The following is a 21,879-nucleotide window of genomic DNA, read 5'->3' as shown; positions in this document are numbered from 1 at the left end:
AAGGCGTCTTTGGCGTTTGTCTTCTGTCGAACGTTTATACCGCCGGCAACCTGGAGCGCAGCAGTACATCACGCTTTTGATATTTCAGCTTCCCGCCCTCAGAGAAAAATGGGTGCCACTTGCTTCACACGTAGCTCAGTTGTTGAGTGCAGCTAAACATTAAACTTTATCATAATTCAGACTGTGAAGTAGCTCTTCAGCATCAATGCTGCAATATTTTGGAATAAGGTCAAGTATGCAGCAAATACTTCAATAAATACACAAAATAACTGCATTATTTCATCTGATCCTAGTCGATTAATCCCAATTTAAGCCACAAAATTGTTCAGTTTCTTCTTAAACCAGCATTAAAAAACACTGAATGAGGCCAAATGTTTGGCCTGATGAAGCTGAGAATAAACCCCCGCAGACATGAACCGGCCCCCTTGTTTCGTGCTCTGAACCGAAGGACACGTGTACATACATGCAGGCGTGCCCACACAGACACGCATTAAACCCTGTTCACATTCCGCTGCCTGTGGGGCGCGAATGAGAAGCGATGTCTGCTCGATGCCGAGCCAGTGATCTAGGTAATCTGCCTGTGCTGTGGGACAGGTCTATTGGTCCACAAATCAATTGGCTTCATGTCCGTGCCATTAGGCTAACATGGCGCTGCTGAGGCGCTGAGAGCGGTAAACAGACTGTTTAATTCCCCTGGACACCGGCCAGGTGGACACTCTTCCTCCTGCTGCTTCCTCCTGATCCCGACCGTTTTCTTTTCTTTTTTTTTTTTTTCCTCCTCCCCTCGTTCTATCGTCCTCTTACATTGACTCCACTTCAGTCAATGCGGTTATTCTCAGTGGACGAGTGCTTACAGGAATATTGCTTGGAGGGATTGTGTGTGTGTGTGTGTGTGTGTGTGTGTGTGTGTGTGTGTGTGTGTAAAGAGGAGAGATTTTGGCCAATGAACCCTTGCTGTGCTCTGTCCTCCAGTACTGTGTCTATACTGAGTAAGTGATCCCTTGGGATGCAGTACACACATCCAGCATCCCTCCCTCTCTCTCTCTGTCTCTCTCTCTCTCTCCCTCTCTCTCTCTCTCTCTCTCTCTCTCTCTCTCTCTCTCTCCCTCTCTCTGTCAATGTCTCTCTCCCTCTTTCTCTCCCTGTGTTTGTCTCAGTCTTTGTTTCTCTCTCAGTCTATCTGTTTCCCATTCTGTTTCTGTCTCTGTCCGTCTTTCTCTTTATGTATCCCCCCCCCTCCTTTTTTCTTCCTCTCTCCAGACAGAAGCAGCAAACGAGTACAATAATATTATGGGCTGCATCAGAAACAATCACACTTACAGTATGATTAGAAAAATGCACATTCATGTCTGAATTTTACAGCTTTTACGCCAAACAACGCGACACCTTCGGCCCCTTGTTTCAGCATTTAATGACTTAGCTCGTATAATGTCAACAATTCAGTTTATCCACTTCGCCGCCGCGCCGCACATCCTGTCTCGTGCAAGCCTGCGCGTCCTGACAGATGAGCGTCGCTGGCAATATCGCCGTCGTCTCATTTCCTGCGTGCTTTTGCAGATTGCCTGATAAGATAGGAGGCCCGTAGCCACGTCCGAGAGCTCGGGCGCAGCTAGCAGCCCGTGCTAAAGCGGGGTCGGGCGCTCGCTGGGGAATGTGGGCCCAACAGAGGGTAAACACAGAACCCCTCCTGGTTTTTAGGAGTTAAACACACCGTGGCAGCATTATCTGACAGCTCGCCATTAGGAACGACACAGTATGGACGTCTGTGTTGTGGTTTCAGATTTACCCGTAGGGCCACAACGTTTTTCTGTTGCTAGGAGACGCCGAAACCCTCGGACACATCTGGTCAGCTGTGAGTACAAGTTGTTGACAAGGGCTGGAGCGTCTGCAGCAGCACGCCGTTGTTTACAGAATGAAAGCATCTACAGAATTAATGTCAGCCGGTGTTTCGGGCGGCGCAGAGCTGCTACCTGACGGTGTTTTGAATGGACGATTAAAGCTAAAAGCGGCTGCGATGAGACAGTAGGCACAGAGTTTCACAGGAAATCGCTGTATTACCACAACTTTCCGAAGGCAGAAATATCAGGGCCTGAATTTCAGGCCCGTCGCTCCTCGGCCTTGACTCGTCTCCCTCCTGGGACTGGCGTGGTGGAATGACATTCATCTTCCAGCAGGACGGCGGAGTCACTCCTTATCTCCTGTCAGGGCTCATCTCTTCAATAAATACTGCACGTCCCTTCCTCTCTGTCGAATCGCAGCCTTTTCTCTGCTCCTCTACCTGATCACATTCCCCTCGTCTGTATGGACACGAGATGTTTATCTTCCCGGCTCTTCCTGTCGGCCAATCACAGCCATTTTCATCCTGAAATATGGCGTGAAAATCCGAGGCTCACACTGGGAGTATGGGTTTCACAGTGGAGTGGAGAGTCCTGTCCGTCTGAATAGGAAATGCTGGGACATCATCTTCTGGAGATCCGGTATTTGGTTTTTCTCCAGATGACAAACAAGTACAGCTCCTGCGTTAGCCTGAGGGCTGGAGCTGCACCCCACAGTAATAAAACTGTAATTATTTATTTAGTAAGAGTGAAAACAAGACTTTCTAACTGCTGCTGCTGTGAGAAATATTGCGCTGAAAATATGTGAAAGTACATTAAGTTGCCAACACACACACACACACACACACTGTTATCAAGGTCCTGGTCTTTCTCACTCCAGATCAGGCAGAACCGGAGAGAAAATGCAGAAAAGTGAACAGAGGTATTAAATACGTCGTTTTCTGTTTGCTTCACAGCTTCGGCGGCTTTGAGTTGGGATGATCTGCTGGAAGCATGTGGCCGCCGATACCATCTGTAGTGTAGTAGTACTGCACTTTAACCTCACAGCGTACGAACATCTTGTCAGCGCGCGTACTCGGAGCTGAGGAGTATTTCTGCCGGTTGAAGACGCAGGCTCGTCACAGGGAGAGGTTGTTCGAGGTTAGGGATGCCGGACGTCCGTGCTTCACGTTTAGCGTCGACAGCTGCTGCGCGTACAGCCGCCTCTGTAGCCGACAGCAGCAAACTGCTTCCAGGTCACGCCTTAACAACGTCCACATCTTTATCGAACGATTCTCGGGTCGAGGCAGAAATGCCGTCCGTTGGCCTTAATCGTGCACAAACGAGTGCTAACCTGTGACTGAATATCGCTGTTACTGTCACTGATCATGCTGTCTATTAAAAACCTCTGTAAATATGGAGGTTCCCGAGGAAGTCAGTCATTTAAGGGAACGTGAGCTCGTCGTGTGCAACACAATACAACAGGTGTTTGCTTTTGACCCACCAGGAAGTTTCAGTTTTGGCTCTTTAGATTTACTTTATTTCGACTGTTATACATAAAGCAAGCATTGTGACGGCTTATAATGACATATAAGGATTAACTAATGCGTCATTAGACAGGTAGCAGTTCATGCAGGGATGGTCAACCTGTTGTAGAAAATATACACGGGGCTTTAACATGACTATGAGCCGGCTTGACACTCTCTTTAGCGGCTGCACAATAGCCTTTATTGTTATTAATAATCAGAGCGTGACAGGCTGGGTGTCGTTTCCAGGCGTAGCCACCCTGAGCTGTTGAGTGTGGACGTTAGCTGAGTGGAAGCGGCCTGGACGGCGGCGGGCAGAGCGCAGAGCTTTATTTACTCCATAAGTAAATACTGTATGTTTTTTTTTTTTTTTTTTATTACCTCGCGCACAGCTGATAGAATCTGCCGGCGGTGGTTGTCGTCTCAGCCCGTGAAATCAGCGGTCGGCGGATAAAGTGAGAAGCCTGTGTTCACAGCGCGCAGCCCGGCGCCGTGTTCATCGCCTGTGAATGTGATTACAGCTATTGATCGATAGACAATGACACGATGCTGGTGGATGTCACCTGAGGAGAGAGTGTGTGTGTGTGTGTGTGGGTGACTGGGAAAAACAGCCGTGCAGGAAGGAGCGGGAGCGTGTGTGTGTGTCCATATGTTGGTGCGCGCCGCTCCATATGCTGGCGTGCGTGCGTGCGTGCGTGTTCAACCCAGATCCAGCGTGGTAATGTGAGATCAGACGTAGCCTGTTAGCCGGAGTCTTACATCTGCTGTCAGCCACTGGCTCTAACTCCGTTAAGGACGTTATTGATTGCTCATTATTACCCCGTTCCCTGAAAGATGAGCGTCCCCTATGATCACATTAAATCTCTCCTCTGTCCAATTCTCCTGAGATGCCTTCTGCTCATCGGTGCCCATCAAATTTCTCCTCTGAGATCTGATATCAAGCAGCCTGACGTGTTTTATTGCCTCTGGTTCTCTTTGTGTCCTGTTTGATTTACTCCAAATAACTGTCTTCTTTCCTTCTTGGTCTTTTTTTTTTTTTTTTTTTGAACAGACGCGGTTTGGCTAATTGATGTCTTTAGTCTGTGTAATGGAAATCAGCGAACACGGATGAGCAACATTTGAAATTATGATTTGTTTTCTTTTTATTAGACGCTTCAGGTTCTCGTGTTAACTTTGTGATCCGTGTTTATTGACTTGATAGCAAACAAGAGGAGCTGACAGGAGAGTCATAATATGTACTTTATTTTTCGGGCTGGGGCTATTTTAGCTCCTGTTACGTTTCCTTTAAAAGGCGCCCACGTGTGTTTGTGAAGGGGGTCTTCAAACCGTCGCGTCGAACTCACCGTCTCATTGAAAACCTGCAAATTTGCCTTTGAATTTACTTACAAGCGCCCCCCCCCCCCCCCCCCCCCCCCCCCCGTAAAGTCCCGTGCCCTTTCTCGGGCCTCACGTTGTCATTTTCGCTGACGATAAGCAGTTGTTGAAGGTGTCACGCGTCCGCCAGCCCCTGTAAAGTTTGGGACCGCTGAAATCCAGCCCTCAGTGAGAGGCCATCTCATCGGCCCCCGACGTCCCCATGAATAATGCAGAGCTATCGACTGTGTCAGTTGAGCGCGAGGAGACGCGGCGGCAGCAGCCAGCTTGATATTCAGCTGCTGAAGCTGACTGGATGCCCTCACTTTGAGACAAACTGCTGGCAGGCTGCTCCGACTTGAACAGACAGGACCTGAATCTGCTCGTTTGAGATGAGCGCCGCCGTGTTGGTGTGGAGGTAGTTTGTGTCCCAAGGAAGCCTGTAGTTCCTGATCGAGTGGGCAGAGAGGCAGACATGCGTGGAGAAAGAGTGTGTGCGTTCGTAAATGCATGTGCTCGCAAATATCTGCAGTTTACACCACAGCAGATCCTCGGCTGTGCCGTCTGTGTGTGTGTGTGTGTGTGTGTGTGTGTGTGTGTGTGTGTGTGTGCGCGTCCTCCAGCTGGCAGCCTGCAGAGAGCTCCAGTGAGAATCTCCTGCCCCCTCGACACGACCAGTTCAGTCTCAATGCCACCGATCGATGGGCGTATTGATCCGCTGTTTGACTGTTTAGACAACCTGTGTGAATTCCAGCATAATGCGAGTCACAGTGGATTTAAAGGCGTGCGTGCGAGCGTGCGGGCCTCACGCTCTCGCGCCCAAAGGTGCGCGCGCCGCCGTCGTACCTGAGCTCCCGGACATGCGGCACGCGGGAGCTCAGGTGGAGACAGGCTGTGGTGGCGTCCTGGAGACTCGGTGTGGGCTGGAGCTCAGCTTTCGGCAGAGTTTGAATCCAACTCCGTGACCTCAAGCGGCGTGTCCTCCCGTTTCCCTTTCACCTGTCCTGTCAGTCGCCGCTGTACCCTGTATACTCCGCTGTCACGCAGAGCCAAAGGTGCGACATTAAGATAAATGACTCCGCAGTTTCTTCTCAGCTCAGCGTCCGCAGAGATATTGTGTAGGTAAATTACTTTTTATTTGCATGAAAGCGTGACCTTTCACCTCTCCTCCCTCCTGGGTTTATTCTACGTGGGACAGTAAAGCATCAAAGGCAGAATGATAGAAAACAGTCTGAGAGGCTGCTTCACGTTTCTGTTTATTTTGGCACAGCGAGGGAAGGCGTGAGTTGGCAGATCTTGCCAGAATCTATATGAAGTGAGCAGGATTTGACACTTCAAACATGCACGGTGAAGGATCCTGCGAGTTCACAGGCTGGGGTAGAGGTTATCCCAGCCAGGGCCTCTTCAGTAATCCACACACACCCCACAGGCGCATGCACACACACCCTCGCACGTGTGCTACTCACGGCGGGCGTTAATCTCCACCAACTGCTGTTGAACTCTAATCTCACTTGTTTGCCAAGTGTTTCATGCACTGCAAAAACTCAAATTAAAGACTCATTTAACATAGCGGATCCTTTAAAATCGGCCTTTTTTTGAATTAGCGCTGGTGATTGAATGACAGTGCAAAATGCTGTTTTTTTAGTCTAAGTAGGAGGTTTGTCTTATTTGAAGACTGATTTTGAATACGTTATGCAGTTTCCTCCGCTCTTTGTCCCAATGCTTTACTTATTTTGAGGAAAAAAAGGTTTTCAGGACGTTATTTTGAAGCAGGAAAGTTGTTAAAATTGATCGTTTTTGCAGTGTACTTCGTATTTGGCACCGAGTTGGCCTGCTGTTGTCAGAAGCAGCAAACTATGGAGCTGTGGTCCAGTCTACTGTCTGACTGAGTGCACCCCACCCCCCCTTCCCCTTCCAAACCACCCACACACACACACACACACACACACACACACACACACACACACACACACACACGCACACACAAACACACACTGAGACATACACAGCCCAGTGCAGACAGACATAATGCATCCACAGATGGTGACACTCCGGCAGTCACTCCTGGGCTGTCTGTCTACGTGCCAGCGATGATAACACACACACACACACACACACACACACACACACACAGACATATGCACACACATACACACAGCCTGGCGGCAACAAACATGGTGATGCATCATTGAGCATCGGCTGGTTTTTCTCTAACTGCTGAGGGAAAATCAGTGTGGTGTTAAGTAACCATTCATGTGGAGCCGAGACCACACACAAACAAACATCGCACCTACACTTCTAAAAATACATTTACCTCGCTGAATGATACGATACGACTGAATAATATGAAAGTTCTCCCGCAGACACGACTTGCGTCTGGATATTATTGACTGCCAAGCTTTCCCACAAGTGGGATCATTGATATGTTAATACACTCCAGCATCACTATTTAATTCCTGTGACAAATATCTCTTGTGCGCTTTCAAACTCTTACTTGGATTGTGATATATTCATTTGTTGATGCATTGTTAATGTTTCCACTCTGGACCAGAGTATGCTGTGTAGGTAATCGCCCACTCTGGGGCTGCGGCGCCGCTGTTTGTGATGTGGATCTTCCTGAGGATTGTATTTGAATAATGAGGGAGGCTGGAGCGTTCTCTTGTGCAGAGTGTCTCCGCGCTGCTGCAGCAAATGACCTCTGAATAGTTGTTTTGGATTAGCCATCAAAGTCTTCTCTCGAAGTGGCCAATAGATAGGTACTTCCAGAAATGAGTCACTTGAAAATGATCATCGCCGCCGTTGCCGTATAAGATAATGGATAACCATTATACTCCATTTTCCCCAGCTCCTCACCCACACAACGCCTGCTCTTGAAATATGATGCATCCACTGTGCTTAGTGAGCACTTAATGTCCAAAAGCACCGTGTTTGTTGAGATTTACAACTGCGCCGGCAGGAGGGGGGTAGAAGAAAGAGTGCGTCGTCGGCGTATAATGTTGTTCACTCAATAATTATCTCATTTTATTTACGAAGACAGACAGCTTTAGACGAGGTTAGAGGCTTCCTCTCTATTATCTCCACCTGCCACCCCTCCCAGCCAGGCCCTAAATGACGTCCTTCATGTCGAGGACTTTCCAAAGTTTCCACGGAGGAGGAAGAGGGGGAGAGCGCCCTCGCCGCCGCTCGAGGAAAAAAAAAAAAAAAAAAAAAGTTACACCACAGCTCTCTTTGCACTGGTAGCAGGATCGATGTCATTTCTAAAAGGATTAGGCCTCCTCTCAGAAATCTATTTTAATTACTGAACACACAGGTAAACAAAGTGGTGGTGGTTCACAGGTATGGATCCGGGCGTCAGAGGAGTATTGATAGCGTGCGGCCCCACGTTAACCCCGGGGCCGCTCCGAGAGATCCCTCTGACTGCCCCCCGGGTGGGAGCGCGTCAGCAGCGGCCCGTTCGGAGGGAATGCAGATGCACGGCTGCTCCTGCAGGAGCGGACGGTGACGATGGAGGAGTCTGTTCTTTAAAAGTGACTGAAACGGGTTTATGAGCTGCAGAAAATGATTTATTAAACATCATCTCCAACAACTTCTAAACTGTTAAAGTATTAAGAGGTTCAGTGCTTTGTCGCTCTGCAGCATGAATGGATAATTAACTGATTAGAAACAGTTTATAAACCTTTAATAAAGAATGATCCATTAAGGGTTTTTAAGCTGTAAATCCTTTATTAATGTTGACAAAGGATTTATTAACGTACGTCACTAAGTCTGCTTACTAAGGGTTTATATGGTGTTTCTTCTTTATTTAGTCAATAAATTGTTTATTCCTGTTTAATAGATCACTAATAAGAATTAATAAATGATTATTAACCAACAAAAGCCAGAGGTAACAGCTTCTAACCCTCCAGAGGACATCTTAATTATTGTTAAAATGAACCTGTTGGTCAAAACTTAGAGTGGTTTGTTAAAGCCAGGAGCAGCTTGAATTATTGATCAGATCAGCAGATCAGTAAATAAATGAAGCTACAACATGTAATCTCAGGAAGTCAGTGGTCACACGTGTGTTGTGTCCCCCCCCCCCCCCCCCCCCGTGATGTGTGTGTGTGTGTGTGTGTGTTTCTGGCACAGTGGTGGTGAGAGTCTTTACAGATGTTTTGTTCACCAGATGAGAATAATCTATCTGCCTCAGCGGGCCTGATGTTTGCGTGCGTGCTCGCGTGTCCTGCGTGTTTCTGCCTTCCTTCTTCGCCTGTGTGACCGCGTGTGTGTGTGTGTGTGTGTGTGTGTGCGCGGCGCTGTCTTTGAGGAAGGAACCCCGCGTCGAGCCGGGTGATTAGGCACGCTGTGCTAGTCACAGGAAATGGAGTAGCTGACGGACAGGCCGAGTGCATTATAGATGAATGCCATGCGTTAGCGGCTCCAAGCCCCCGCCGAATATCTCTCAATTTCCTCTCTGAATGACAAAAGAAGCCACGCACAATTTCCTTGATCCGGAGCATTTGTTTAACTGCGCCCTACCCATTTAACCCACCCATTCAATAGTCTGTCTAGTAAAAGGAAATTTAGACAGTGTCAATTTATACAGCTCGAAGGAAGATCTGATACCGGCGGGCAGGGCGACCGTGCTACGCCTCTGGAATTCACTGAGAGATTTATGGCGGTTAAGTCAGATTTCTCCTGCGAGCTAAATTTAGAGCCGTCATTAAATTTTACCCTAATATTTTTAAAGCCTCAACATCTTCGTGCCACCGCCGAGCTGTGCTTCTCAAAGCCGAGCCTCTGCTCCACAAAGACACGCCGATTTCAAAGTTTGATGGTCGAAAGCGGCGGAAACTTACCACGAGGTCAGAGATCGCAGATTACAGTGAATATTTGATTTTTTTAAAGACGCTGTCATTTGTCAAATATCCTTATATCGCAGCTCGGAGCTGTCATCCTTACAGCCATCTCTCTCCCCCCCTCACTGTCTTTGAGTTACTGACAGCTCATCTCTGCCGGTCACTGCTCGCCGTCTAGACTTTGAACTCACTGTTTACTCCCATATCTGTTGTTGTTGTTGTTGTCGTCGTCGCTTTGCGGCAGACCAGTCGTCGTAATGGTAAGCTGCAGCTGAACAGCCGCCTTCAAAGAGGCAGACTGGGGCTCGTTGGTTGCTTTCAGAGGGAGAAGCTGGCTTGGAGAACAGTTTTGCCGCCTGTCACCGCAGATTTGGTTCATCTGTTAACACACGTTTTGTCTTTTTTTGTCCCGTTTTGACTCAAATAAAGGTTGCTGATAATTCAAGCTTTTTAACTTCAGCCACTTCAGAGGAGAGGACGAATTACAGATGAATTCACCAACGCAGAGAGTTTTGACTGTGTGTGTGCGCGTGTGTGTGTGTGTGTGTGTGTGTGTGTGACACCAGCTCATGACTAATTTCATAATTAATTGCCTTTTGGAGGACCTAATCACATTATTTGACTCTCTACTGTAGGTTGTGTGCCAATACAGCGTAGCCCGTGGCTTAGTCACAGTGTGCTGGACTCATTAACAAGGTGGTCCAGAGGTTGTCAAACACACACAAGGCCTGTGCGCTGGAGAATACACACTCTCACATAACAATAGCTACATAGACGGCACATCCAGGTTTTTTTGTGCTTCTCCGTGCAGCGATTTAGAGGTTAAAAGATGCCCTCTGGTGTATTTGATAAGAATTTGAATAACTGGCTGGTTAGATTTCCCTGGTGGTGTGTGAAAACAGGCCCCTCCTGATGAAGTTATCGCTTGTCACGCAGCTCCTTCTCCTCCTCCTACACTCAATCGGAGACAGGTTATTAGAAAAATATGACATGATCGTTTGTTTTTGAAGGTCTTCCGTGTCTGTTTATGTTAGAAAGACAGCGAAGGGCGCGCGCTTGCACCCCGCGTCTCGGATTGTGTGTGTGCGTGCGGGCATGTCGGCGTCGACATGTGTGCCGGCATCTCTGTTTCCACACACACACACACACACACACACACACACACACGCGGCTTAATTATGACGTTACCAAAATGGGCAGTTTGCTCTGACACCCCGCTTGCAGAATCACACAGCGGACAGTCTTAAAAGAGCTCATTAGCTCTCTCTAAAGAGCTGTTTACTGCACATACACACACGCACAGTAACAGGCAGCTCTGTTGATGCAGATGGACGCCGAGTGTAATGAGAATGATTAGGCTTCTCTATGTGGAGGCTGTAGGAGGGGGAGAAAGAAAAAAAGCGCTGGCAGACTTGACGCTTCAGAAGGTGGAGAAGATTTCTGTTGGATGTTGTTTCAGCTGAGTGCACGATCTCTCTCTCTCTCTCCCTCCTTCCCTCCCTCCCTCCCTCGCCGTCTCCCTGCAACACAAACACACACACTCGCTTTTCGGCTCGCACACGTTGCCGCATGTGTCCGTCCAAACGCTTTGCAAATCTCCCTCAGGCCTTAAAAACCCGTTGAAAAGATTGTGCAGAGAATCAAATAAGGTTGCAAAGCTCGCAGCTCCGTCGAGGTGCTGCAATCAGGAAAAAAAGAAAAAAAAAAAGGGATGAATGGGAAGAATTCAGCTGCTCTTCAGGAACGTCGGACGACGCTTTTAACCGCTGCTATACATATAATCCTGTAACCCTGACGAAGGCGACTGTAGTCAAAACGCACTCATTTCGACATTAAAGCTCAGGCAAATTGAGCTCCACAAGTAGCAGAATTCTTTTCATGATTGTAATACCAAAAGGGCCTTGAAAGTTTTTGGAAATGAATGGGTGGCATTCAAAGACCCTGATTGTAATTTTTTTTTTTTTTTATTCACGTCCAAAGAAAAACACTGTGATTTTGAGTTGATTTGCGTCCTTGTTTTTCACTTTGACAATGAATCCAGGGACTATTCAGTGACTTTCAAGGTCTTTCAAAGTGAGTAAAGGAGCGCAGGAAGTCAGGCTACCTTGAACATGTTTCCTGGTTGACCCCACCCTTCCTGCACCACCACATTAAGTGACTTTCCTTTACTCGTTGCCCTTGGTTTACATCACATTGAATTAGAGGATACACACTGAATGAGTCCAAAGTCAATCCTCCTCCATCCCTTTCATATGTTTTGGAGAAGGAGCAGCGAGTTCAAAGCGCTCAGTTCAAAGCATCTGTCCTCATTTGAATAACGTAGAGTAATCGCTATTACCTTATTTAAATAGTGCAAGTTATCATTTGGCCTTCATTTGCATTGCTGGGGTAATCACTGCGTCTCTGCATTAACCTCATTATAGAAGAGATGAAAGCCCTGATGGAGCCTGACACACTCTTTTATATATGTTATCTTTATTAATGATGGTATTAGAAAGATTCATGTTTCTTTAAATGGAGGACATATCGGAGTTTGATGGAGTGTCAAACTATGTGGAGAGCAGAGCGCGTGTGATTCACAGGACTTGTTTTATTTTGTGTTTTTCTCCTCCCGCTCATCCCCCTCTCCCTCCTCCACCCGCACTTCTTCTGTTTATTTCCAGCTCCGTCCGTTTCTCCGTCCGAAGCCCAAACAGGCCAGTTCGTCGTGACGGCGCGAAGACGCGTCCACCTTAACACGTCTTAATATGCTCCCATCTTGCATGTCACCTCACTGCATTTCTTTTAATGATTTGGAGAGTAAATGGCATCTTAATTCCTGCAGTCCTATAATCCTGAATTACCCTCAAAAATCACTGGTATTGTCATAAATTAACCTAATTTTGAACAAGCATGTTTAAGAAAATGAGCATTATTTTGCATATTTCCAGCTCAGAGTTCATAATTCCTTCATATCTGTATATTATTATAGTATATTATAATGTAGCCTATTAACATTTATGTTGAAGTTGATAAATGATTATTTAATATACATTTAAATTTGGGATTTAATGGAAGCTGCAACAAATTTATGGCATTGTTGCTACACATGTTAGCTAGCTGGTTTATGGGTATTGTTCAGTTACAGGTTAAAGCTATCAAGCTAAGGCTAACCGTGGCTATCTTAGCTGTAGTTTGTCCAGAAAATACCAATCCAGGCAATCACTGCAGTTTGGTTTCAACTTCATTTTGAAGTTAATTCACATTTAAGATGCTGCGTTCGTGGAAATTATACAAATATATGGCGTAATATTTTTATATAGTAAAACATCCGTTCTGGTGTCAGTATTGTTTTGTTTAGTGATACTGTAAATTACCACGTCACTCCATCGTACACACGAGTCTGTCGGGTCCCCACTATAAAAACAGGACTTTATTATTATGTTAGTTATGGGCCAAGGTCGAGCACTTGATGACACGGTCGCCACTCGTTGTCGATGATTCGATTACTGAATGGAAGGTGGCTGAAAGCCCCGTTAAATGACATGTGAAGGTGGATGTTTCTGCAGCAGAATCAGGAGACACATGGCAGACTGACCCCAGAGTCACTGAGGCAGCTTCATAGCAAGCCTGTGCTTCTGCAAACCTGCAAGACCAGACGCTGTGAAAAGACGTGCAGCGACTGTAGCTCTTGAATCTGATGTAAGCGTGGGGTGGGGGCGGGGGGGGGGGACTGTGGATTAGCAGGAGACAGCATGCACTGATGGCTGAAGACGTGGCTGAATCTGGCTTTAGAGCCACGTGCCTTCCACTTTCTCCTCAGCTCTATATTATCTATTTATGCTGACGAGCTAATGTAGAAATAATACAGATTTGGTGTGCGCTGCCAAAGCAGCATTTTGCTTCTGGCTGCAGATCAAACATGTAGCTCCAGAATACGATCGTAAGAAACAAGCCCGACTTTAAAAGCCCTTAAAAATGTTTTATTTACCCTGCTTCCATGACACAGTTCAGCAGTTCAACAGTGATGTTATTCATTGAGGATTATTTTCGGTTCATACTGCGTTGGGATTAGACCGTAAAAGGGATGATAGAATAAACAAAGTGTGCCTGCCAGTTATTGGACGGAGGAACAAACTCTTTAGGGTCCTTACATTGTATTACCATTGATTTTATATTAAAAAAAAGTGGCACATAACAGCAGTACAATGCTGTGTACAAACCAGGCTGCTTTTGAAGGATTGTTTTGAAACCTTTATTTGGCCCAAAGCCTGATTTTCTCTTATTTTGTCCAGCTTCCCCGACTTGTAATTTTCTCCTTGAAATACTGCCCTTTTATAGCGCTGCTTCCACTTAATATGTTCTCAATATTAAAGGAGCCTCCCAGCTAATACAAAACTTTCCTCTGCTCAGCTCTTTGTCTGAGGCGCTCCTGCTCGGTACACTGGGAGGGTGACAGGCTTGCCAGCCCCTGCTAGACTCCCCTCGGCTAAAATGTTGTAAATTAACACAATTAGCAGATCGCCATTCTGCTAATTAGCCACTGGCGTCTGCCGAGAGGCGGCTAGAGAGGAAAATCAGAGAGGAAATAGGAGTCTGGGGATTCCCCCCTCCCTCCCTGTGTTGTTACCAAACAAACACAGGGCCTTGGAAAAGAGAGCAAGAGAGTGTGAACACGTATGTGTTTGTGCCTGTGTGCTTTTTGTGTGTGTGTGTCTGTGTTTGCAGTGGCGTAAGTGGATGGGAGGAAGGGAAGATTTGCTTCTCCATGAATGGATTTTATTGTGCATGCCTGCTTTACTCGCACCAGCACGAAAACACACACATAAACCAATTCTGAAGCAGGCATTGCTCACCAGACCCCCAGCTGTGGATCTCTACATGCAGCCGCTGCCAGTCAATAAGTCGGAGGAAGCAGCCTAAATGACACCGATATTATCCTTTATTTGTGTGCACTAAGTCAAATCAAACGGGGTTCAATCTGCCGTGCGGCTGCTGTGATTACGCCCCGTCCAGCCTTTGATAGCGCCACGGCTTTGATAGTGAGACAACGATGGAGTCGCTGTGTGACTGTCAGTGTTTGCAGATGGCATTGGCTGGGATTAAAGGAAACAGTGGCTCTCCAGCCTCCTGAGGCAATAAAGGGGAGAGTCAGGTGAGTGTGTCTGAGATGAGATGGAGCAAGGAGGGAGGGAGGGGAGGAGGCGAAGCAAGCACAGAGGGAGTAAATAAGAGGAGGGCTGGCCGCGAAGAAAGAGCAGAAAGGGAATGAAAAGGAGAGATATATATCAAAATAGATGGAGTCAGAATAAAAGGAGGTGAAGAGAAATAAAGAAGGATCTAGCAGGAGGGGAGGTGGAAAATGGACGACAAAAAAAAAAGCAAAGGAGAGACCGAGAGGAAAGACAAGGCAGCAGGGAGGCATAAAGAAGAGAGGCAGACAGAAAGGTAAAGAGAGCGGCAGAGAGAGAGGTCAAGGTGGAGCTGTGCAGACAGGAACTAAGCTTGAGACACAGTGTGTTGTAATTCATTGCTTGCTACAGCTACTGTGTGCGTGCCTGTGTTTGTCCGTCTGGGTCAGTGGACGTGTGCGTGTGTGTGTGCGTGTGTGTGTGCGCGCGTGTGCACGTCAGCACGCCTGAATGCAGGCGTAGATAGTTTTTTTTTTAAACGCCTGTGTGTCCGAGTACAGGTTTGCGTGTGTGTGTGTGTGTGTGTGTGTGTGTGTGTGTGTGTGTGTGTTCGATGAAAGCGCCATGAGCGGAGGGGGGTGGATGTGTGTGAGTGTGTGTGTTGCTTTGTGGCACTCGGCGAGGCGCATTTTCAAGCCCATCTCCAGCCACCTCAGATGAGCCGGGGATTATAGAGTGACCCTCAATGCCTCTGTCTTATTGGTCTGGCCAGGGTGCATTAGGCTGCCGTAACCAGCCATCCCACCATCCCTCTGTACCGCTCTGTACCTGCGTCCTTTTCATGGTCGGTAAAATTAACCAGCCTCCAGGTCAATATCACCTTTTTAATTGACCACCTTCCATCACGGGCAGTTTGGAGGTGTTGTCATTTTAATTATTGCTAAAATGATTTTAGCATGTCAGTGTGTTCACGTGTTCGCTCTGTCTCTGTCGTTTCTCTCAGGCTTAAAGATGCAGTGGACCCCCGAGCACAGCCAGTGGGCCGAACAGCATTTTGACATCTCCTCCACTACGCGCTCGCCAGCCCACAAGGCTGAGGCCTACAGGGCGGTACCTGGCCACCTGCAGCGCTCAGCCAACTACCAGTACGCCTGGGCCAACGACGACATCTCGGCCCTCACCGCCTCCAACCTGCTCAAGAAGTATGCCGAGAAGTATTCCGGTATTCTGGAGATGCCCGGCTCTTATCCTGAGGCCCCCGGTGTCCCAGGAGTGATGAATGGCCGGAAAGGTGAATCAGAGCCCTGGCAGGATGGCGTCTATCCCATGAGCTGCATCCCAGAGGGGGTTTCAGTCAGGAAGGGAGGGGTGGCGGCGGCTTCAGAGGTGGTGTCTGGCATGTGCAGCTCCCCAGGCCTGGCCTCCAGCACCCTGAGTGAGCCCAGCTACTCCAGCAGCAGCTGTGGGAGCCACACTGCCACCGCCCTCCACTCCTCCTCCATGCCCTCTCAGGAATACGGCCCTGCGTACAGCAGCTCCTACCTGCACAGTAGTTACAGCTCCCAGTCTGCCCCCGCCCCAGCACTTCCCTCCCCACTGCACAGCTCTGGGCTCCTGCAGCCACCCCCTCCACCGCCCTCCCACCCCACATTAGTCCCAGCTTACAACGGAGGCTCCCCCAACTTGTCTAGTTATAATTACCCCCCAGCAGGCTACCCAGCGCAGAGCTCAGTTGGGCCAGGGTACAGCCCTGGGGGAGCACCCCCTCCTTCCTCATACCTCCCCTCAGGCATCGCTGCACCTACACCCCTTCCCCCTTCTTCTGCTTTACCTGGATACCCATATCAGAGCCACAACCTGACCCCAATTGCCCCCACCCCTCTTAACAGTAGCTCGTCCAACTCGCTGAAGAGAAAAGCCTTCTACATGACAGGCCAAGGAGAGCTAGACTCCTCTTACGCTAACTTTGGCTACGGCCAGGCTCGGAGCTCGGCCGAGAGCCCCATGTACAGGATAGCAGACAGCAGCAGTGTAAATGGAGGCTCCAACAGCGCCAGCGGTGGTGGATTCGACAGAAGTGCTGAAAAGTCGTCTTTACCTTTTAATCCTCAGAAGCAGTCCACGATGTCCTCAGAGCAGCAGCAGAGGAAGTACAGCAGCCAGGCAACAGGTGGGCCACTGACTCCACCAGCCTATGTCACCTCCACCCTCGGGGGTTCCCGCTCAGCAGATTCCCTCGTCAGCTTCACCTCCCCTTCCCTCAGTGAACAAGGTGCTGATGATCACCGTCTGCACCTCTCCCACTCAGCGCCAGGGCCTACCTCCTCCTCATCCACTTCCTCCACCCGGCCTGCTGAAGAGCAGCTAAAAACCAGTGACCCTCACCTCCTAGACATGGTTACCTCTGAAATTGTTCAGCAGGGGCCCCCAGTGGATTGGAGTGACATTGCAGGACTAGAACTAGCCAAGGCAACCTTGAAGGAGGAGGTCCTGTGGCCCATTCTGCGCCCGGACATGTTCAGCAGTTTGGGACCTGCCCCTCGGTGTGTGTTGCTGTTTGGCCCCAGGGGCAGTGGCAGGACGTTGCTGGGTCGCTGCCTGGCCAGCCAGCTGGGTGCACCATTCCTCCAGCTCAGCGGTTCCACATTGGCCACCAAGTGGCTGGCAGACGGAGAAAAAATTATCCGAGCATCCTTCCTGGTGGCGCGCTGCCGGCAGCCCTCAGTACTGTTCATCAGTGAGGTGGACATGCTGCTGTCAGCCCACCTCAGTGAAGAAAGTCCCATCAACCGGCTGAAGGGGGAGCTACTTGCCCAGTTGGACTCACTTCTCATGGGCTCGGGCGACGACGGAGGCAACCAAGTGTTGGTGGTTTGCTCCACTAGCAGACCCCAGGACATGGACGAAGGGCTGCGCAGGTACTTTGGTCGGAGGGTCCTTGTGCCCCTGCCGGACAGCACAGCCCGACACCACATCGTGAACCAGCTCCTGGCTCAATCTCAGCACAAATACTGCCTGAGCGAGGAGGAGCTGGCACTGCTGGTCCAGCGTACCGAGGGTTTCTCCGGACTGGACCTGGCCAGACTCTGCCAGGAGGCCCTCGTCGGTCTGTTACACGTCTCTGCACAGGGCATGGACATGACGGGCATGATGCCCCGGGGACAGGTCAGGCCCCTTGCCTACCAGGACTTTGAGAGTGTCTTTTGTAAGTTCCAAGCCAGTATATCGCAGAAAGAGATTGACACGTACACTGAGTGGAACAAAATATTCGGCTGCAGCCAGTGAAAAGATAGATTCCGCCCTTGAGAAAAAGAGGCATCCACAATTCCTCCCCTCAGGGCAGAAGCATTGTGCTGGAGGGAAAGGCACACAGAAGGCCAACACAAGCCCACTGAGTTCTCACAAGCAGGGTTTAGACGCACTGAGAGACCTGGTTTGATGAGACAACTGGCAGTTTTGCAGTTAATGAGCAAGAGTTTTAATTTGAATGCGTGACACTCCAGAAAACCAGGCTTTGTTTACACATTGCAAGCAAGTTGGCTTCAGAAGAGACGCCCCAGTGTCTGTGTATATACCTTTATGTTCTTGTTCTTGAGATTTAGTTGGCTATCCAAGTGCCTGAAGTGGTGCTTTCTGGTTTTCTTTCTTTATTTGCCTCACAATCTACATTCATGGCATGAGCTGATGATTATTAAGAGCTTTAAAACTTCAGCAGTGAGTCTGAAAAACACAGATTGACGGTTGCCATCGGTGGTGGTCAATCACTCTTTATTGTCTTGCTAAGAGCAGCAATCCATCAGGGCAGCAGTAGTCTGGGCCCTGACTCGCGCTCATCTTCTGATCCTGCATCTGCAAAACAAACAAACGTAACAAATAAAACTCAGGAAAGCGTTTGTGAATTGTACAGTACCTCAAGATATTTTGACGAAAAGCACTAAGATCTGACGGGAGAATCCAAGGTGGTTTGGCAGTTTAGAGGAGCAGTGTTCGGTGTACCTCAACTGGCTAGGATAAATAGCAAAGAGGTGACAATGAATGTACTAGATATGTTCTGGAATGATGGAACATAATCAACAGTGAGAGTAAAAACATTATTCCTTTTTCTTTCCTCACAGCAGGTGCTTCGGTTACCTGTTTCTACTTGACCAATAGTGAAGCTTATTTCCATCGCTCTTAAAAAAAGTTTCAAACCGCGTTGCCCACCTTTGTTGTTTGGGGGTCTTAAGGACGGGCAGGTGTTGGGGTGTTGGGAGTTGTATATTTATTAAAACAACCATAATCAGCATTGTTTATATTATGTGATCTAGGCTATGTGGTTTGGCTGCATGGAGGCTCCATCGGTTTGTCGGCTAACGTGTCGGCTCATCCGTCACTTATCCTCTGATGGAGATGAGCCTGATGTAAAAGCACCTCCAAAAACTTTAAAGGAACTGTTCGACTTTTTTTGGAAATACACTTAATTGCTCTTTTACCAAGAGCTAAATGAGAAGAAGTCAGTTTGCTTAGCTTGGCAGCTAACCTAGCTGTGAGGTAACAAACTCCCAATGAAAGGTGTGAAAACATCAATTTGTAGCTAAGCTAAGCTAAAGGGCTTCTATGGAACAGACAGATATGAGAGTGTCATCTAACTCTCAGCAAGAAAGTGAGCCCAGTTTATTATATCTCTTCGTGTCGGCCTTGAATTAAATGTTTCACTTAGTGTCATTTGGTTGAGTTTCAGACCCATATAAACGCTGCACTGGATATCAGTTAAGCAGCTCATCTGATGTGTTCAAGGGAAATCTGCTTTCAGAACAGCAAGCTAGCCTCAAGGGAAGCTAAATCCAGATGTCCTCCTCGGTTTTGAATTTGATAGGTCTCACAGCTTGGATGTGGAAGCATGGATTTTGCAAAGTTGGCTCTGTCAGTCACACTGGACTGGATTAGCTGGAGAATGGCACACCACTCCTGTAATTTAAATTCAGTACACGCATGTCTGTAATTTAGTATGGGAAGTTGAAAATCAAGAGTAAATTATTATTTTTTGCCAGAGGTCAGGGGTCATTTGATAATCGCAATTCTGATTGATTGATCTCTGTAATGCAGTTAGCATAACCAGCGCTCGTGTGCGTAGTTAGCAAAACTGTAAAGGACGCTATCAGAGAATCTGTTTCAGTCTAAACGACCACCCCAGACGACATGATCCAACCCAAACCCACTGTTTCTCATCTGCAAAGTGTATCATCAGTTTCATCTTTCACCGTATTCACACCGAAGCGTGCAGTCTAAATGCATTTGGACGCATGCCTCAGCTGACTGGAAAGCTCTGTGACGTGAGTGAGGAATTTTGGCGCTGGTCTTCGAGTCGTTCATACCTGAGGGTTATCTGTTGCCCATTGTATTGCATTGGAATGTATTTTTGTCTCTTCCTTGTCACAGTGTCAGACTCCTTCAGCTCTGCTGCTGCGACACGGGAGCGTTAAGTTTAATGTACGTGCACTAAAGCATTTTGTTTGTGATCTTGTTTTGCTGAGATGCATCAACGCCGTTGGCAGCCCTTGATTGGTTTTGTTCTGTCTGTTGGATGTTTATCCTAAAGGAGATTTCTTTTATCTGATTTACGCTTTTATTGTACTTTTTTTTTTTTTTTTTTTCCTTCTAACATCAGTGGTGAAGCAGAGGCTACATGCTGCATGTGCAGGCCCGCTCTGTGTTGATATCTCTGGTCCAGGCAGCGTCAGTGCAGCACCTGATGTGGGGGGAAAAAGTTCTGCTGAGCGTCAGCAAAATTGACGGAAAGGAAAGACAGCCAGGCAGTGTGGCGGCGGCACAAGGGGAAAGCAGAGTGGTCCGTCAGAAAACCTCCCTCAAAACAATCTGTACCAGAATTCCTTCTGTCAGCAAATCCTCTGGAGAGAGAGTCCCTTTAGACAGAAAAACCTACTAATGCACTTCAGAGCACACATCAACAGCACAGGCGTTCTCTCTCCACGCTGACGAGCAAACCACTTGAAACACGCCGGTCAATGCTACGCTTGTTTGTTACGTGTTTTGTGGTCCTTCTTTTGCGTCTTGACCTTTTTCTACATGGTGTTTAAACCGAGCTTTTTGTTCCCTTTTTTCTTTTTTTTTTTCCTTTTTTTTTTGGAAACCTTTCTTTAAACGGACGCTAAAGTTCTTCTTTAAAGCATTTCTACCTCATGGCTACAAAACACACGTGGTATTTGATTTACGTCTTTCCAAATGTCAGACATTTGTGAAAAATGCATTGAAAAAAAGAAGAAGAAGAAGAAGAAGAAGACGAAGAAGAAGAAGAAGTGGAGAGAATAACACCATGAAGTTTTGCGCAGTCTACCTCAGATGACTGTACTTAAAACATTTAGCTGATGGTGCAACCGCAGGCTGCAGCATAGCCTAGTGTGTGTGTGTGTGTGTGTGTGTGTGTGTGTGTGTGTGTGCGTGCGTCTCTGTCACTGTGTGTCAGATCCGAGCTATAGGCAAAACACACACACACACCTGATAACACTGACGTCAAGAAACACACTCACAAGCGATTTGTGAGGAAGGAACAGTTGGGGTCGACCTAAAGGTGACCTGGAAATGTATAATCCAATACATTTGCTTTAATCTTTTGTGAACTACTGTGGTTGTGCGCGTGTGAATGTGTATATACGTGGGCACACTCTTCTTTTTTTTATTTAGTGTGTTGAATTTTATAAATTGTTAGTATATATAACACACTTGCACAACTTTAAACCAGAGTGTAACGTGTTTCTGTTGTACATACCTATACATACAATACAAAATGCACCACTTGTTTATATGTGTGAATATGTTGCCATACTTGCAGTCAACTTAAATGTATTTTCATGTAATCTTAGGTACAAGCAGCAACAAACAATTCATTAAAGACATTTTCTTGGGAGATTATACCTTGTACATCTTTTTTTTTTTTTTTTTTTTTTAAAGTCACTGGTCACATTAAGGCTGCGAGGGATGAATAAACCAGTCGTAATAACAGAATTTATTTATCAGTAGAATGGAAAAATATATGTATTGTCCTGCCAAAAAACAGCCCAGCTGAAAAATCGCCTTAATGAGCCTTGAGTTAGTCACCCTTGTGTGCAATTATAAAATCGTCCGTGTTGCAGGAAGCCAGCGCTGTCGCTTCTCTCATTAAAATGTAACAATTCATTTCTCTTCTCTGCGGTAAGAGTGGCAAGACAAAAACATTAAAGCATTAATTATCTTTCTCATCGCA

At 47.5% G+C, this 21,879-nt stretch overlaps 1 protein-coding gene across 2 annotated transcripts in view; it reads left to right on the top strand.

The window, feature by feature from the left end:
• The window catches only part of LOC143316249 (fidgetin-like), a 69,879-nt gene extending 48,330 nt beyond the window's left edge, over positions 1 to 21,549 (top strand). Inside the window, exon 3 of one of the 2 annotated variants that reach the window (XM_076724107.1) lies at positions 15,643 to 21,549. In XM_076724107.1, coding sequence (XP_076580222.1) covers positions 15,643 to 17,924 — 2,282 coding nt within the window. In that variant the 3' untranslated portion in view covers positions 17,925 to 21,549. The remainder of the gene's footprint in view (positions 1 to 15,642) is intronic. The other variant, XM_076724108.1, reaches the window with a different exon arrangement.
• The last annotated feature ends 330 nt before the right edge of the window (positions 21,550 to 21,879 follow it).

Source organism: Chaetodon auriga, chromosome 23 (assembly GCF_051107435.1).
Source record: "Chaetodon auriga isolate fChaAug3 chromosome 23, fChaAug3.hap1, whole genome shotgun sequence".
NCBI classification, from domain to species: Eukaryota; Metazoa; Chordata; class Actinopteri; order Chaetodontiformes; family Chaetodontidae; genus Chaetodon; species Chaetodon auriga.
The sequence above is the reverse complement of the archived record's forward strand: the minus strand, read 5'-3'. Positions and strand labels throughout refer to the sequence as shown.